We start from the raw sequence: 18,933 nt of genomic DNA on the forward strand, positions 1-18,933 counted from the left end.
GATGTTATTTGGAAACGAGTTTGGAAGCAGAGGGAGCCTTTGCCCTTGCCCTCAACCTTTCAGTTGTGACTTGTCTGGTTTGTCCCTCTGGGACACGTGGTGGCAAAGCTTTGGACAGACAACGTGGCTGCCTGCTATGTGTTGCAGAAGAGCTAACCAAGCTGCATACCAAGTTGTGGTTTGACTGGCAAAGGTTTTATCAGCTATTTTTCCTTATTTCCCTGGAACTGAACTCAACTGTGCTAAAACTCTGAAGCAATGTACAGAATGTCAGAGCATTAAATAAAACTGTCTGAATGCTGCAGCCTGGGATGATTTCCTGCTGCTGTACTGGAAGCAGATGGTGGGAGGTGAGCGGATGGTGGTGGCTGATCACCTGTGTCTTGCTGGCAACAAAGTGCAGCCTTTGTATCTTCCTTTCTCACCATAAGAATGTTCACACCTGAGAACCAGAGCAGCCCTTGCACAGCACTAGGGTGAAGATGAGACTAAAGTACTACACCTCATCTGATTTTAGAAAGCATCCACCTTGTTTACATCCATAAAATGGGAGTTGCTTGTTCTGTCTTGGAGTATGTGTAACATTGTGTTAGGTACTGCAGCGCATGCAACTGCACCGTGGACTGAAATTAGTGAAAGCAAGCCTAAAATGTAATTAATTGAGCAGCTAAGACTTGTCTCTGCATTTTAAACAAGAGCACATCTAATGAAATGGCTCAACTCATCCACCTGCTGATAAAAATTCATCTTTATAGCAAAAGTTGAGCTTTGAATTTGTCCTGATGTAATTACTTAGCTTTGAATTGGGGCTCAGGAAACTACATGTGGAAACAGCATAGGGGTTTTATTTGCTTCCAGCATTCAGGTGTTTTTAAGAGGTACCTCCTGACTGTAGGAACCCAGTGCTCAACCGATATAGTAGGAAGAATTGATAAAAACTTCAGCTTTACAAAAGAAATTAATGTCTTACAGCCTGAGGAGTTGAGTAATTATAAGAAAAATCTTTATTTGAAAACGTTTTATAGATGTATATTACAGAAGTCGGCATGATCTCCCTTTAAAGCACTGATGCACAGCAAGAAAGGCTTTTTGCAGTGCTAGTCTCTTCAATCTGAGACAGTGTTTAAAGCAGTCTGGCTGTTTCTGCAGTGCTCTCTGACACACAAGACTCCCTTTACTTAGAGTTTTCCTTACAGATTAAAGCTGGGGATTCCTAATCGCTCCCAATACCTTAATGAAACCAGCATTCTTTTCAGTGGTTCAAGATTGTACCAACACACTAGTATTCTTGTTGCTTGAAGTCTTGTGCCAGTCATGGTGCTTTCCGAGTCTTCTTGGCTCGTAGCTTTTCCAGCATTTTCTGCAAATAAAACAAGCTCTGAGAGGACAGCTGAAGGACTGCTCCTGTTTAACGTGAGTATCAGCAATGGGCAAGCCCGGAGAAGGGGACAATGAGCTCAGTTACTGATAACTGCTCCAAAAAAGCCTACATTATGGAATCTGTAATCAGCCATTTATTCCACAACAAAAAAAATTCGGGTGAGCGGTGCTAACGGCAGGATTTGGGCCTAGAGCCCTTAGTGGCAGTCCCAGCCTCTTGGGATCGTCAAGCATTTCCTTCCTTACAGTAGTCTGGAGTCCAGCAAGGGGACAGGGAGAACCAACTTGAGTAGTCTTGTTCAGCTCCCTGTTCTAAAGCAATTGCAGGTAAAGCCAGACAGGATTCATGCAGCCTTAAGTTCAGGTGTGCTCAGCTTGGTAGAATCTGGAACTATGTAGAGTAGCCGAAGAAACCCCTAAAACTGCCTTATTATGCAAATCCAGTTAAGTTTGGACTAATAAACACACCCCTGCCATTCTTTCTAGCAGCTGGAGTCCCTAACAGCCTTTTTACTCAGCCTTGAGTCACCAGAAAAGTTCAGCCTGAGGCAGATGTGCCTTTTAGAGAAAATGTCAGCTGAGTCAGTGTCAAGAGAATTCTGAAAGAATAGACCAACAGCAGCACCTGAAATCCAGCCTGGTTTGATGGCCTCAGTTCCAGCTGCAGTCACACCACAACTGTGCCTCAATCAGAGTAGAAGCACAGCAAAATCCTGAGAACTAACCAGGGAGAACAGCACTGTAATAGACCATTACCTTTTGAAACTCTTTAGCCTTTTCTCTGTTTTTAGCATAAGTTTCTTGCCTTGCTTTTTCTTCCTTTCCCATTTTTACTTCTGTGAGTTGATTATAGAGTCTGTAAAAACAGTGCAGAGAAAAAACTGTCTCATCAGGAGGAAAGTGGCAAAGCTGGAATAAGTTAAGGAGCTTAAAGGCTTATGCTGTCTCAGTTGCTAGAAATTGAGAAAGGCGATTTTTGACTCTGCTTTTCCAGTATCTAGAATCACTTCAGATCCTCTTGAGCTGCATCTAATGAACACCCTGCCCAAGAATTGTACTTGCTGCATGCTAGCATTAATAAGTGCCCCAAAGCAATTGTGAACTGTGCTTCAAATTGAATCTAGTTTCATGCCTTAGCTGTCACAGCTGCCTCAGCACAATGAAAGGACCCGGCTGCCCGTCCTGTTCCTCACTGCCAGCACAGCCAGGGAATCCCAGCAGGTCCCTGTATCAAACCCATTTGCCTTCTCTCCCCCAGCTGTTTCCTGTTCAGCAGCACTGGGGCTCAGTGCTTTCAGAAGACACAGACAAACTACATCTATTTCTTTAATCCAAACTTCTCCCACCTGTGTTCATGCAATACCTGGAAGTACGCTGGCGCATTTCAGTTTCTCCAGCCTTCCTGTCCTCTGGAGAAGACACTTTCACTTCTCCTACTTTCTTCAACTGTTTGGCAACTGTACCTTTTTTTCCTAAAGGAAAAAAAACCCAAACCTATCTTAAATTGAAATCTCCAGTCCAGGCAACTTGAAAGCAGGGGAGGGTTTCAAAGACTTAAATGACATTACAGGCGCACACTCTCCTGGGTGGAAAACTGGTCTGGATGGCCGGGCCCAGAGAATGGTGGTAAATGGAGTTAACTCCAGCTGGAGGCCAGTCACAAGTGGGGTTCCTCAGGGCTCAGTACTGGGTCCAGCTCTGTTCAATGTCTTTATCAATGACCTGGATGAAGGCATCGAGTGCACCCTTAGCAAGTTTTCAGATGACACTAAGCTGGGTGGAAGCATGGATCTGCTGGAGGGTAGGGAGGCTCTGCAAAGGGATCTGAACAGGCTGGACCGCTGGGCTGAGACCAATGGCATGAGGTTCAACAAGGCCAAATGCCAGGTCCTGCACTTGGGGCATAACAACCCTATGTAGTGCTACAGACTAGAAGTCTGGCTAGAAAGCTGCCTAGAGGAGAAGGACCTGGGGGTGTTGGTTGACAGCTGACTGAATATGAGCCAGCAGTGTGCCCAGGTGGCCAAGAAGGCCAATGGCATCTTGGCTTCTATCAGAAATGGCGTGGCCAGCAGGTCCAGGGAGGTTATTCTCCCTCTGTACTCGGCACTGGTGAGACCGCGTCTTGAGTACTGTGTTCAGTTCTGGACCCCTCACCACAAGAAGGATGTTGAGGCTCTGGAGCGTGTCCAGAGAAGAGCAATGAAGCTGGTGAGGGGGCTGGAGAACAAGTCTTATGAGGAGCAGCTGAGAGAGCTGGGGTTGTTTAGCCTGGAGAAGAGGAGGCTGAGGGGAGACTTTATTGCTCTCTACAACTATCTGAAAGGAGGTTGTGGAGAGGAGGGAGGTGGCCTCTTCTCCCAAGTGACAGAGGACAGGACAAGGGGGAATGGCCTCAAGCTCCATCAGGGGAGGTTCAGGCTGGACATCAGGAAAAAAAATTACACAGAAAGGGTCATTGGGCACTGGCAGAGGCTGCCCAGGGAGGGGGTTGAGTCACCTTCCCTGGAGATGTTTAAGGGACAGGTGGACAAGATTCTGAGGGGCATGGTTTAGGGAGTGTTAGGAATGGTTGGACTCAATGACCCAGTGAGTCCCTTCCAACCTAGTGATTCTATGATTACAAAAAGGGGAGGGTTTCAAAGACTTAAATGACATTACAAAAAAAGGAACAAGCTGGCAGAATGGACCAAAATGGAGCTGACGTCTTCTGTTACAAATAACTTTGTAGTCTCACTCTCAGGCTATTGTCTGTACCTTATACCACCCGTGCTTCTCCCCAGCCAGGTCCGGCTCCCCATAACAGACACTGGAGAAGCCTCAGTTCACTTAACATGCTAGTTCCTTGATCAACAACTATGATTTGCAGGCATGTGGGCAGACTGTGAAAATGAGGACCAGGAAGGGCCTCTACAGCCCTGAAGATGCAGCTTAATCGTGCAGATTAAAAAAAAAAAAAAAAAGAAGCTCTCAGCTTCCAAGAAAACAAATTAAAGAATATCTTGGTCTGCAATAGCATAGAAGCAACAAACAGAATCTATTCTTCAACAGAACAATAGTTGCTTCAGAACAGCAGCTTCAGCGATACCTAATGCTGTGTCCTCTTCCCAGATAAACCTACCAGAGACAAGAAGAGACTCCTTTTGCCTGCTTAACTTCTCAGACTTTCCTCTTTGAAGCTGTCTGGCTTCTGGCTTTTCATTTTCTCTCTCTTTAGTTTTTATTTCTTCTACTCTTTTCAGAGATTTCTGGATGAAGTTCTTCTTTCTTTTTAAAAAAGACTCTTGCAGACTTCCTGGTGTAGCCGCAAATTCCAGCAGCATCACTGCGCAAGACAATGAACGTTAAGTTTCACCACTTCTCATGTAGAGGTGATATTGCTAAAAGTCACACATTTTGGTGTGTTTCCCATTTAATGCTGAGCTTGACTACTTCTGTAAATGGCACGAGGAGAATGACATTGTGAACAAGGAGTAATCTTGCAACACAAGAAGTAATTCAGTCCTATAACATCTAATAACTGCAAGTAGGTCGGCCACACCTCGAATCCTGGGTACAGTTTTGGGCCCTTCACTATATGAAGAACATTGAGGCTCTGGAGCGTGTGCAGAGAAGAGCAATAAAGCTGATGAAGGGGCTGGAGAACAAGCCTTATGAGAGATAGCTGAGGGAACTGGGGTTGTTTAGCCTGGAGGAAAGGAGGCTTAGGGAAGACCTTATCACTGTCTACAACTACCTGAAAAGGAGGTGGGTGTTGGTATCTTCTCCCCTCAGTAACAAGTGATAGGACAAGGGGGAATGGCCTCAAGTTGCAACAGGACAGGTTCAGATTGCACACGAGGAAAAATATCTTCACCAAAAGGTTTATCAGGCACTGGCAGAGGCTGCCTGAGGAGGTGGTGGAGTCACCATCCCTAGAGATACTTAAAAGACAGGTAGATGAAGTGCTCAAGGATATGATTTAGTAGTGGACAGGTATGGTTGGACTTGTTCTTAAAGGTCTTTTCCGACCAAGTGATTCTGTGAAATACTGTGATAATTAAAGAATTGAAAGCATCTTGATGCCTCAAAACATGAAAAATACCAAAAACCTGTGAGGTCCCTAACATGGTTGAGCTGTGTCAATTCTTGTGTTTCAAGTTACTGCTGTTCATCTCGGAAAAAAAATCTCAGTATTTTACTTGTGTGTCACATCACCATCAGAACAGGAAAAAAAAGACATTCTTAGGCTACGGAGCTTGGGGACTAATGGAAAATAAACAATTGAAGGTGCATAAAACATAACAAAAACCCACAAAATTAAATAGTTATTACACAGTAAAAACACTGCCTTGTAGACAGACGTTACGAACTCGCATGAAAGACAGCCTGGCAGAGGAAGAGACAAGCCAATACTTCCTTATCAATAAGCTACATATTAAACGTGGGTCAAATGTACCTCAAACCAAGCCTGAACAGCAAGAGGCACTTGTCTAAGTAAATGAAGCTCCATGTTTTCCAAAAGAGAGGTGTATTTTATTAATGATTTTAGCGCTATAAATAAAGACCTCTATCTCAACTTCCATATATTAAAGTAGCATGTAATTACCTGCAGGCTGATGTGATGGCAAGTGATTGTCACTGGGACTCTGGGCAACGGAATAACTATCGGGCCTTAGAGACGTCAAATCATCCACATCTGGAGCTAGTGGTAAAAATTCTCTCTCCTGTTTCAAAAGGAATCAGCGTTTGGAAACGCTTAAAATAATAGACCACAAATTCAAGTGAAGCAGTAGGACTAGCACTCGAATAGACCCAGTGCAAACAAGAGAGCTGCTCTTCTGCTTTTACAGCAGGTGCAAGAGAAACATCAGAAATGTATCGGGTAAGTATTAAAAAGCTCCTTTCTAAAAACATTTTTAAAACTTCGTAAAACTCCACTAGAGACCCTTTGCCCACCAGATCTCCATTGCTTGTTCTTAATTCAGAGCTGCATAATTTCATCCCAACAGCTGTTTTTTCTTTCCGCCTTGTTTCTGTACTTCTCCCCTCCTCTTCCTGCTGTGTCTCCTTCCTCTGCTCTCAGCTCGAAGGCAACATGCACTGCACAAGCACAGCCCACAGCTGCCAACCTCCTACCCTTCAATTACTTCATAAAGGTTCATCTTTAGGAACTTTTCAGATCTCCTCTAGATGCCTCCTGCAGCTGAAAAATGGTTTCATCTCATCTGTTCATCTGACACACAGTACTTACTTCTGCTTTATGGCCTTTGCTTTATAAAAGCAAGCAGCAAAAAGAATCCCACAGGCCAGTTAAGTACATTAGAATGATGAGCTCATCGTATTTTCCCCATAAATAATAACGGCTCTGTAGATTTGGTGTAGCTACACCCACTCGGCACAGGATTTTTTTCCTTCTTGCCCTGCTTAGTTTGTAGCTTTGTTTTATTCCACCTCCCCTCATTCAAATCTTCAGCTTAATGGGATACAATTTAGTCTTGCAGACACAGCAAAGATGGTTTCTCAGCAACAGAAGTCTTCCCAAACTCTGCCTACATTGATATACGAGGCAGCAATGGTAAGGAAGAGCCCATATTTCAGTTCAATTAGATCTCTCCAGAAAACACAACGTCAAACCGAGATGATTCAAACAGTGGCTGAGCTCAGGTAGCCTTAACATTCTTTTGTCCTGCAACAGAGGGACCTCTCCTTACAATATTAAGGTAAAATCAGAATTGCATTAGACAAAGACTCACCTCAGTAAAAGCATTAAATTCAGACCGATCTGCAGATGTTGGGTTATTGATTTTATCCTCCTTAATTTTCTCATGGTTAGCATGTTCAGTGTCCAATTCTGCAATACTGATGTCATTCAAGCTTACCAGAGTGAGCTCTGGTTCCTCCATAATGCCACACCCTGACTCAGTCTCCTAGAAAATAAATTACACACAACATCAGCATGAATGACAAATATCAGTGTTAACAGCACCAGCAACAGCTGCTCCCTTGTCAGAAGGAAGAAGTGCATTCAGCAATAAATGAAATGCAGAAAGAACACGTCGCCCGAGGTACTGATATGTGCAAAACTGCATTTGACATAGGATCCAGAAGTTTTTTATCTACTAGCATGATAAAAACCCAAACAAATAACCCAAAGCAACCAAACAATAAAACCTGCACCTTTGCTCCACTCACCTGAAGTTTAAATGACAGAGGTCTAGAGGAATCTTTGCAAGTTTACTTATGCTTTGGTGAAATTATTTACCTCCCTCAGGCTTTGGAATAGGGATGGGGCCATTCAGTCAATTCAGTCAGAGATGCGTGTTACCCATCTGATGCCAAGAGAGGGAGATGCAATGCAGCTGCTACTGCTCCTCTAGCCACCATGGCAACTCCAGCTCATTTTAGCTACTGCCAATTATCTCAGTGCTATAGTATGAAAGAAGCAGTAGGGCACAAGTCCAGGAAATATGCAAGTCTTTACTGTAATTGTAAAATCAACATTTGCCACGCTTTGAGACATTAAAGGTCTAACATAACTTGGTGCAACAACAAAACACCACCAACAAAAAACTCTGCATAAATTACTGCTTTAGGAAATCTGTGGTACTCACCCAGACTGGAATACGACAGGAGCTTCTGGGCTTTTCATGTCTTTCCAAGGAAGAACCATTCTGTTGCACAACAATCTGTAAATGGATGTCTGAATGCTCCGAGTTGGTTTCTCTGGGAACCCCCAACAATTTTTGTGCTTCGGGAAAGTCTTGATCTGGCTCCTTTTTATTTGTATTGTACTGAGAATCCAGTTCCACAGCTTTATCTGCTTCATGTACATGAACTGAATTTTCAGAAAGCTTCACATACTTCTTATCAAATGCCTCCCCTGGTAATTTTTCAGAAGACAGAGTCTCTTTTAGTAAACGTTGAGGCAAAGTTTCATCCAGTGGAACCAGTGTGGTATTTAGCTGATAAAATGATTTTTGCTTTTCCGGTGGAGTCAGACTTTCATTTTGCAGATCTTCGATTGAACACTGGAGACTGATGTGGTCCATACTTCTCGCCAGTTCCTCATATTCTCTGGCAGATGAAACGCAATTCTCACTGCCCCATTTCTTACTTCCAGAGGTTTGTTCAAAAGGTCTCTGTAACATCGCATTAGGGGCCTCTGGCTGATCAGCATTCTGACTGTAATGGCTCAGAGCAGATTCCAGTTGCAGTGGGTGAAAAGATTCTTCAGATCCTGTTTCAAGAATTGTCAAGAATCAAAATCTGAGCAAACACAAGAGAAATTCAACTTTAGAAGGTCCCTCCATAACGAGACTTTTCAGGAATGCATAAGAAGTCTCCAGTGAATGGCAAGTAACGTTTTGTTTCAAAAAACATCTGTTCAAGTTTCTTCAAACACAATACCATTAACATTACACAAAATGATTCTTTCCCTGTACACAAAACACTTTGTTGCTTCTTAGAATATGTTTAGGGACAAACTTTGTGCTGGTGCTGACAGAAGCACATTGACAACCAATGGATTTTACAATTTATACTCTGTAAATCTAAGTCCTTTGGGTCCCTTTCAGGCCTTCAACAAAGCTTCTCAACCAGGAAGAAAACAATCCAAAACACCATTACTTGGGCAGAAACTTTCCGAAACAGAAAACATCAACACTGGAACAATGATTGTTGTTCCTACAAGTTACAATATTGCACCCTAAATTATCTTTCCCTTAGCATCTATACATATAAAACATGATGATAGGGTTTTTTTCCAGAAGAGGCTGGGAAAAGAGAAAAGTCAGGGATTGACATTTTAGTTATTGGGGAGGTGTTTCAGCAGTGCAGCGTCTGCCAAAACCACAATAGCGTTGTTTAATTATTTATTTTGTTTTTAAGTATGGTTCTGACCCCCATTCAATAACATTGGTCACACAGACTCCAGCATCACGCTATCAACAGGCATTTTTCACACACGAGAAAAAACAAATAAACCTTTAATGGTTTCCTTTAAAGATTCTTTTGCATTCTTTGACGCCTACAAAATATCTAGTATTACATCTCTAAAGAATATTGTCTCCTGAAAATCAGTATTAATGGGGGGTAGAATCAACCTGCAACATCAGCCATCGATAGAAAGTTCTCCAAATGATGGCCTTGGGTATCAACCCACCTTGAAATCCATCAGAAGTAGTTTTTACTTGCTTAGCTTGGTACTTATTTTTCCCCCTTTTAAAGCACAAGAATAATTGGTTTGGCATTATAAAAACAGAGAGACAGGAAGTACCACAGTTACATTTAAAGCACAGAGACTGTTTATAAAATCAATTTAGAAACAGTGTTTCTCTGAAAGGAGTTTCCCAACTCCTGTGCTGTGACCCAGGTGGTCTCAAAGTCTAAGCCCTCTTCTAGCATCTTTCAGTACCTTTTTTTTTGTACCAGATTCTGCCAGCTAAAGAGAAAGAGGAGGACTACAGACACAGAATAACTGCTTGCAGCTTTGAAGATAAACAGTGGGTGTTTAAAAAATTACATGTATATAAATGCAAATAACAAAGATAATTGACCAGGAACATTTACATTATAAACACAGCTATTACTTAAAATACTGTGCTCTGTTTCCTGTTCAGCTTTCCGATGGAGCATCTTAAAATGCTGAAATCCCTGATTCTTGATAAATAAGAAATATTTACATTGCCATTAGCTGCATTTGGAATTTCAGATTGGTCCTTTTGTTTATCAAATCAGCTATCAACTTGATTTGAATCCAACTGCAAAACATTAAAAAGCACTTTTCCTGCTCTGAGCTGCCATTAACTTAATGCCACTGTAGAATCATTTACTTTCAATCTACTATTTCATTACTACACTCTGATCTAAAAGTTTATTCCTTCCTTCCTCTCCCCCCTTCTTTTATTTTGTAGACAGAAATTCTATAATCAGACCAAATGTCACAGCATGCAGAACATAATGACTATTGCTGAGACTTAACAGTGGAAAAAATTCAATGGCTTTTCAAAGGACATGATGTGTAAAAGACAAATGAGTAAGATCAGAGTGATTCTAACACATATATCTCAAAGCTTTAATCCATTTTTGGAACTTCCTTAATTTCCTCAAATGTAAAAAAATTACGGATATGCATGAACAAACATCTGGAAAAGGACTTAAAGTGAGAGTTTCAGCTGGAGTTGATACTTCTTTACTAACATCACAATTCTTGCTCAAGTAGTAAGTAACATCCATTAGAGCAACTTGAATAAGCAGGCCTGCTTTTGTATCCAAGTCACAACTGCTGAGGAAACAAAGAACTTCACAAAATTTAGTTCTACCCATCAAAGGTGGTGAAGAACGTGTGGGAGCAGCCGCAGCATTAAGACATTTCAAAGTAGGGCTGGTGGAGAATCAGAAAAATTATAGAATCATTAGGTTGGAAAAGATGTTTAAGAAATCATGTCCCCAAGTACCTCATCTACCCACCTTTTAAGCAGCTCCAGGCCTGGTGACTCAACCACCTCCCTGGGCAGCCTGTGTCAGTGCCTGATGATCCTTTCTGTGAAGAAATTTTTCCTAATGTCCAATCTAAACTTCCCCCTGATGCAGCTTGAGGCCATTCCCTATTGTCCTGTCCCCTGTCTCTTGGGAGAAGAGACCAACAACCTCCTCTCTGCAACCTCCTTTCAGGTAGTTGTAGAGAGCAATAAGGTCTCCCCTCAGCCTCCTCTTCTCAAGGCTAAACAACCCCAGTTCCCTCAGCCGTTCCTCATAAGACTTGTCCTCCAGATTCTTCACCAGCTTTGTTGCTCTTCTCTGGACACGCTCCAGAGCCTCTCTTATACTTAGGGGCCCAAAACTGAACACAGGATTCGAGGTGCAGTCTCGCCAGTGCAGAACAGAGCGGGAGAATCACTTCCCCGGTCCTGCTGGCCACACCGTTTCTGATACAAGCCAAGATGCTATTCGCTTTCTTGGCCACCTCAGAGAAGTGAAGAGATCCTTTCCAGTTTCAACACAGAAAACACACCAGAAGGGCTATTTATATATTGACAGTAGGTTGATTTTGGAAGCATTGATGCGACTCCACAGCACATACCTGGAGAAATATTTTCTTTAATGGACTCTGATGCTGCTGTAATGTTCAACCTGTTTGTTTCAAGAGCAGAAAGCAGACCGTTTCTTTGTCTATTCAAACTAGAGTTTCCCACTTCTAGAAACACAGCCTTGTCTGGACTTTTTGTTGAAACTTTCGAAGTCTAGTGGCAGAAAAAAAAAATACCTTGATTTAAAGATTCAGTTTCTCAGAAATATGAAGGATAAAATTTAAAGATAATATTTGATTTTTTTGATCAAATTTCTGCTACAATCAGAAAAAAATGCTTCCAGTTCTACATATATAAAAAATATTGTGGTGTTTCTTCCAAACAGAACACAGTATAGAGGTTATACATTTAAATCTTACAGAAATCTTAAGCCAAAGTGTTTCCTCTGTCAGAGTTTTTCTGTAGTACCTTGCTAAATTCTCTGTCTTGTGAAATTCTGTATTGAGAAGACGACGACGACGAAGTATCAAAGTCAAGACTTGGTTCCAGAGGCTGAAAGGGCTGGCGATTGAAGTTCAGAAAAGGTGTCTCCGTTTTAGGAAAATCAAGTTCAGCTGCAAGAGCTGTAAGAAAAGAGGTATTTCAAGCAAACCATCACCACCCCAAAATAAACCCCCTCAAAAAAAACCCAACAGACATATCACACTTCATTTCTACACACAGTAAATAAATACTAGCTTGTAAAGAAATAAAAATCTTTACAGCGTTTCTTTCCAATCCTTTCCTCTGACACAATGCAGGTACACAAAAAGCAACAGAGCGCTACACTGACGCGTTCAGTTTTCTTAGTGAAAACCTGAAGTCCAGAAGTTCTCTGTTAAGCACCAATGAGGCTGCATCAGAAGTAGCGTGGGCTTCCCAGTACCACACACAGTGACACAGTGGAGCAAGCGCAATGAAGAGCCACAAGGATGAGTACAGGAAGGATGAAGTACAGAATGTTCAAAGAGAAGCTAAAAACTGGAGTTCGTTCAGTTTTAAGAAATAGCTCGGGGGGGTGAGGAAGGGGAACAGAACTCTCTGCTGTCCACTGCATCCTAGGAGACAGCCTAGAGAAGATGCAGTCAGTCTTCTTGAACACGCCCAGTGAAAAGAGGTAATGGACACAAGATGGAAACAGGAAATTCTGGTTGGATACAATTAAAAAACAGAGAGAGAGAGAGAGAAGAAACCTGTTAAAAAGTTGCCCAGGAGATGTGGAATCAGTCCTTGGAGATACTCGGAACTTTCCTGGGAAAGGCCTTAAAGCAACCTGGGTTAGTCTAAGCGGGAAGCTTTGAGCAGGAAGGAATATCTGGACATAATTAGAAGTCCTTCCTGGTCTAGAATAAGCTATAATTCTACGATTCTAGGTTTTCAGACATTCCAGGAGGAAGCAGTTTAAATTCAAATACTGGCATTATTTCCATGATAGTCAATAAAGATGTTATTATTTCCACAAATCGTTACATTTATCTAGAGAGCACAGAACAATCACTGTTCCATCAACTACATGACCCTATGTGAATAACAAAGTATTATATATTATTGATTGTCTCCACCTTCCTGAAGAGAAAGCTGTGCATAAGCAAGGTACAGAATTGGCACAGATAAACTGTCCAGCCACAGCAGCAGAAGCTGCGCAGAACCAGACTGTGCTCAGACATACCTCATCGCATTAGCTTTTTTTTCGCTACACTATGCTACGTGGGCATAAAGCAAAGCACAAAGAACATCCAAGTTCTCACACACAGAATGCTCACTGACTCTAAAATGCAAGCTGAACATAAATTATACAGACTAACACATAACACTGAGTAAACTCTTCATTCTATATAAGGGGAAGGCAGCACAAATATCCTTTAGAATGGTGAATACCTTGGAAATGTGTGTTGTCCTCCGAGTAAGAGTTCAAGTGTCCAGTACACTTCCTCGAGATCTGCCAGATCTGACTTTCTTTATAAAGGTGCATCCCTTCTTCAGGCAACCGAGTTTCAGATACTCCAGACAAATTCGCTCGCCTTTGCTGCAAGGGCAGCAAAGAGTTCCAAGGGCGGCTTGCTGTTTCTCTCCAAGCTCCATCTTCTGTACTATCAGAAGACAATCCTGAAATAGTAAGCAAGATCTTCACAGTTCTGCATATACACCACTTACATGAAGTCATCTTAAAAGATACTGCTTAATATCCTGAAATATTCATAAAGAGCTCTAGGGTTTTGTTTCTTTAATTGTCTCTTTTCAGTGCTCCCACAAGCCTTACCACAATTGAAGCTGATAACACCTAATTAGGGAGTAGTCAGTACATCTTAGTGCTTTTAGAGCATGTAGACTTAGGAAATACCATAACAATAAAATCAGAGAAGAATCAATACTGTTATTTTATGCTAGCATGTTTTTACTTTCTATTGCCTATAAACGTGTCAATCCTGTAACGTGATCTTAAGTATCTTTATGACATCAGGCAGTAGTTTTATTCATGCCTAAATAAAAATTGCCTAGTACCAACACAAGAAAACTGGGGGCACCAAGGAAACAAAAATCGTGTCTCTACTTAGCACAGCAGCCCCTCTTTGTCTGTGCGCTCACACTGACAGCAAAGGTCATTACTTAGCACTGACTGTACGGTGAAGACACAGATACACTTAAAAAAATTATCCACATAGCTGAGCACCCAAAAACTTGGGTATTTTTCTTCCACAACTCAAAAACAATAGAAAAGCTCCAAACAAATTATCTTAGCATTTGCCTTAGTTTAAGTATGTCAATAAAACATGTATTTGTCACATGAATTTTATATACATGTTATTACTCAAAATAACACTCATTGATTTAGAACATTAGGTTTAAAATACATCCTGAGATTTCAGCAGCTCAAAATCTATAGCCTTCAAAAACTGATTTATAAACATGGAATAATTCATACACACGTATGGTCGTTTACAAGCTTAGATGTGTGTCTGACTAACACAATATTAAGCTTTAAAGTAACTAAATCCTCTGGTCAATACCTAATTACTTTCCGTCTCACTTCCCATGTTCGCAAATCAGTATTAAGAGGAGCAATTTTAGATTTATTACAAAGGAATTATTTTAAATTTTATGAAGATCTAACTTATGATCCAGAGGCAGGTTGCAAGCAAAAGATTATATGAACACAGATTTCCCAGAAAACGATTAAAAGTCAGTATGGCATCCCAATGACTTTTTCACAAATCAGTTATTAAGGCACTATGGGACATAGTTTAGTAGGTGTTGGGCTGATAGTTGAACTTCATGATCTTAGAAGTCTTTTCCAACATTAATGATTCTATGAATTACTACGATGATAAGCAGATATTTGAATGATTCTCTTAACAGCAAGACAACAATCATAGCTCTCTTACAACTGACGTTCTACATTGATTAGAAAACTTTTATCAGTGTTATTGTTTGGGGATCAGTGTTTTGTTTTAACTTTGCCATTTGAAAACTGCTGATGTTACAGCTGCTTAATAGAATAAAACTCAAATCCTTTGCCAAAGCTGATGTGTTATAAGTTTAGATTATTATAAAACTAAAAAAAAATCATGAGCAGACAATAAACAGTCTCGTTACAGTCCACTCTATAAGACACATGAATCATTCTTAAGCAAAGTTCCACATTAGTCTATTTCAGAAGAACTTATACCCAGTGAGTTCCACCCACTCTGCCAGAATGTAAAGAGAACACACAGTTTTCCTTTTACAAGAAGAAAACCAAACTCCATATACTTACCCGTGCCAGCAGGACTTGCATCCAACGTTTCACTAGTCAAAAAGCTTCCGCTGGAAATTGTTGAAGATAAGTCACAGGGTATTCCTCTCACGAAAGCCTCAGAACCTAAGTTCGTGCTCACTACTTCAGAAAGCACTTCCTAGAATGAAATAACATTCCTCTTACCGTGTATTCGGATGTCCATAATTAAAGCTGTAAAACCACACTCATCTTATTCTGAGCTCAGTTCAAGTGTAGAAGCCTTCATGTTTTGCAAACTCTGGCAAATACAGCTTCATCATTGCTCAGCACAAACATTCACAGCCACATCACCCCCCGACAGCCCCCTCCCTGCCCCACACACACACACACACACACAAAATTCTAAAGCCTCTCAGAGCTGCATACAAATCACGACACCTGGAAGATTATTTTATCTTCTGGTGGTCAGATTTGGCTATTTCTCATCACAGATCCACTTCAGTAGAACAATGGATCTCAGAGGAACACACATGCAATACATGCAGCATTCGCAGCAACGTTACAGAAGACTGACTTACAAAATTATTTCTATCAAATTAAATGAAAAATATACAAAACATCCTAAAATATTACCTTTACTAATTTTGAGGCAAGCTCTACAAAGTCACAGAACAGAGAATGAGGGTTCTTTAATTCCAAATTATGAAGAATCAGGTGTGAACATTTCTTACCAAACTCTGAATTAAAATTTGCATTAAGAAAATAAAAGACAAATCAAAGAAACCCTCTACCTACATTTTTCTTTGTGTACTACCTTATATGAATACATTTAATATACAGTATACATAGCATTTTTTTTTAAAACTGTTTTTATCTCATGACAAAATGATGGGATCTTTGGGTGCAGGAAAAGCAGGGAATATCAGTGTTGATTTTGACAGGGCTTTTGACACTGTCTCTCACAACATTCTTGTTTGTATATCACAACCTGGCTGGATGGATGATGAAATGGGCAGAAAACGGGCTGCATAATCAGGCTCAGAAGACAGTGAATAAAGTGTTACCCCCTGCCTGGAAGTGGGGAACAACTGGAATATGACAGGGCTCCTTCCTTCTCTAATACCTTTGGCAATGACCCAGAAGAGGCAAACATATATTTTTATTGAGTTTGCAGACTAGAATACTGCACACGGTTTTAGCCCCCCGACACGCAACAGATTTGATCACAAAATAAAGAGTATATGGTTATTTTGCTATGACTAACCGTATTGGTAAGTCTGACTGATGGTCCAGAACGCACTGTAACTCCCTCTCCAATTTTGGCAGCAAGACCAGGTGAATCCTGAGCCACTTGAGAATCCTGGGACAGGGCTGAACACAAATGTAAAAGAAGCAATAAGGAACAGAAAGCAACTTCCTAGTTCATAGTTAGCAATTGTTTTCGAACACCAGATGGCAGTAACACTCTGCTGCTACAGCCCTCGCTATTCAGGCACCGATTCAGCCCATCCTTACCATTTTCTTCTCACCTACAACACACTTTCCGTTCCGCTGCGCCTCCAATTTAATTGGCAACCAGTGGTTCTTCTTGACCGGCCTTCCTAAAAATGTCTAAACTGGCATGACTGCTCTCTGAAGAGCATGCAAGAAGAGCAAGAAATTCATGCTTCAACTTTGCAGAATGAAATACGGCTTTGCTAGTATTACTAGAATCATCTAATTAGGGTGGGGGGAATCTTTTGCCCTCTGCCTTTACGAAGATCACAAAGAAAAGCAGACATTCCAAGTAGATCAGAAGAAACAAAAGCACTGAATTACTTAACTGCAGCACTACTAGCACACAACTGCATCACTTTTGCAGTAATGCTCTTAGGCACACAAATAAGTAAGATCGATATCTGTGCAAAAGCAGCACCAGAAAAATGCAATTTCTATATTCAATGCTGACAAGTACGTTCAAAGTTTGACAATGCGAAGATTCTAAATACTAAATGCCAAACAATTCTAAAGTATTCTAATTTCCAGTCATAATTTTCAAATTTTTCAGTGTTAAATATCAAACTGAAATTAAACAGCATAAGTCAGTAGGTTTCCTCCCAATTCTACAAGGGCTGCTAGAGACAGAGACATTTCAAATCCCCAGGATCCGTAAGGCTTTACACTTAGGCAGCTTCTGTAACATTTCGTGAATCCTTACACTAGTTTGTACCTTGTATAAACCGAAAATCAATTTCTTACTGGCAGGAAGAGTCCAGTTGTTTCATTTTTCCTGCTACATAAAAAGAGGGGGGAGAGGTTTCCCCTGTGAGGCAACACCAGTGAAGCATACCTATGCGATACTTAAGTATCTCAATCAAGGTTTTGAAACTCATTTCAGGGAAGGAAAAAAAAACCCCAAAAAACTAAAGTTTCCCACAACCTCTATAACCCAGTAGTCTTCTAGGAGAAAGTACAAGGCATGAAAAAAAAAAAATCTAAACTAAAATTACTTTCATCAAATAGACGTTAACCTATTCTTAATTCCTTTACTATGCTGTTACAGTAAATGCTAACCGACTGCTCTCAAAATACAGGATAAAGGAATTCCCATCTTGCTCCTTTCCCCTCCCCACACTCACAAATTCTCCAGAAACTTCTAGCAGGCTTCATGCTGATCCTTCATGAGATTTTGATCTGTAACCAAACAGAGCCACTGGCAACTGACTTTGCAAATAATATGAAGAGCAGAAGAACGATAAAGAAACACAGGACTCCAACCTCTTGCAAACCCAGGTCTGTTAAATAACACTGTTCCAATATACATAAAATTATAAATCTAAGAGCACAGAACACTGGTTTCTTAGCTCTTTTCTACAAGTACATGATAAAGGTCTTCAGGTTCACAGGGAAGATCACTTTAAAGGTTTGAGTAGAATGAGGTGGCAACAAGCTGCTTGGTCAGACATGGCAGTGGCGTAACTGAGCCTAGATACACTGCAGAACCCTGCTGCCCATCCTTGCAGCAGAATACAGGAGAGAGAGCAGTTCAAAAAGTGAGCAAGGGCTTGAAGAAAATTCCTTGAATCAGTATGAAAACTGCAATCACACATCTCTCAGTGTTTAGTATCTCCATAGGAACAAAAAAAACACAGTCCGAAAGATTTCCAAACTCAAAGAGTAAAACCTAACCGCAGTGGCCAGAAATGCCTGTCACAATCATAGAACCACAGAATAGTTTGGGTTGGAAGGGATCTTAAAGATCATCTAGTTCCAACACCTCTGCCATGGACAGGGATATATCCCACTAGATCTTCAAAAACCGGGAATCTACCATTTTTTTTATCATTTGATAAAAATATAAATGCTGAAACAAACTACCAAAGAATTCTCCATTTTCTGATAGCTTTACATCAAGATTAGATATTTTTCTGAAATAAATCTTTGTATTTTTTACAAGATATCAGCATGACAGGTAGTAATTTGGGATACATATGAAATGAGATCCAAGCACTTAATACTCTCATATATAAATTCTATGGAGGGTTATGCTACAAATTTTTCATTACAAAATCTGCATTGTTCTTGTGATATTAGTACAAGGGATTAACAGTAGCAATTTCATGTTAGAAACCAAATTATATAATTAAAATACAATATGCTCATACCTTATGATTTTATTATATTAATACCCTCAAAAAATTGTATTTGGCAACTCATAAAGGAGGGGGCTTTACTCTTCCCTCCTTCCTCCGAAATAATAGTGTAAGGTTCTTGTTCCTCACAGCTTCCCAACATTGTTATGGGACTCTG

General features: G+C 40.8%; 1 protein-coding gene and 1 non-coding gene across 3 annotated transcripts in view; both read right to left on the bottom strand.

Moving 5' to 3' along the window:
• Nucleotides 1-126: 126 nt before the first annotated feature.
• CEP295 (centrosomal protein 295) overlaps nt 127-18,933 on the bottom strand; it is a 44,867-nt gene continuing 26,060 nt past the window's right edge. For both annotated transcript variants that reach the window (XM_054059794.1, XM_054059788.1), the window contains exons 18-29: nt 16,409-16,515; nt 15,184-15,322; nt 13,308-13,535; nt 11,859-12,013; nt 11,444-11,603; nt 7,974-8,599; nt 7,116-7,289; nt 5,969-6,086; nt 4,502-4,705; nt 2,744-2,852; nt 2,137-2,236; nt 127-1,360 (exon numbers count right to left, since the gene is read on the bottom strand). In XM_054059794.1, coding sequence (XP_053915769.1) covers nt 1,313-1,360; nt 2,137-2,236; nt 2,744-2,852; nt 4,502-4,705; nt 5,969-6,086; nt 7,116-7,289; nt 7,974-8,599; nt 11,444-11,603; nt 11,859-12,013; nt 13,308-13,535; nt 15,184-15,322; nt 16,409-16,515 — 2,168 coding nt within the window. In that variant the 3' untranslated portion in view covers nt 127-1,312. The remainder of the gene's footprint in view (nt 1,361-2,136; nt 2,237-2,743; nt 2,853-4,501; nt 4,706-5,968; nt 6,087-7,115; nt 7,290-7,973; nt 8,600-11,443; nt 11,604-11,858; nt 12,014-13,307; nt 13,536-15,183; nt 15,323-16,408; nt 16,516-18,933) is intronic.
• LOC128851047 (small nucleolar RNA U2-19) lies at nt 15,555-15,638 on the bottom strand. The gene has a single exon (XR_008448336.1). It is a non-coding gene; the product is annotated as a small nucleolar RNA U2-19 (small nucleolar RNA).

The sequence above is a fragment of the Cuculus canorus genome, chromosome 1 (genome assembly GCF_017976375.1).
Source record: "Cuculus canorus isolate bCucCan1 chromosome 1, bCucCan1.pri, whole genome shotgun sequence".
Taxonomy (NCBI): domain Eukaryota; kingdom Metazoa; phylum Chordata; class Aves; order Cuculiformes; family Cuculidae; genus Cuculus; species Cuculus canorus.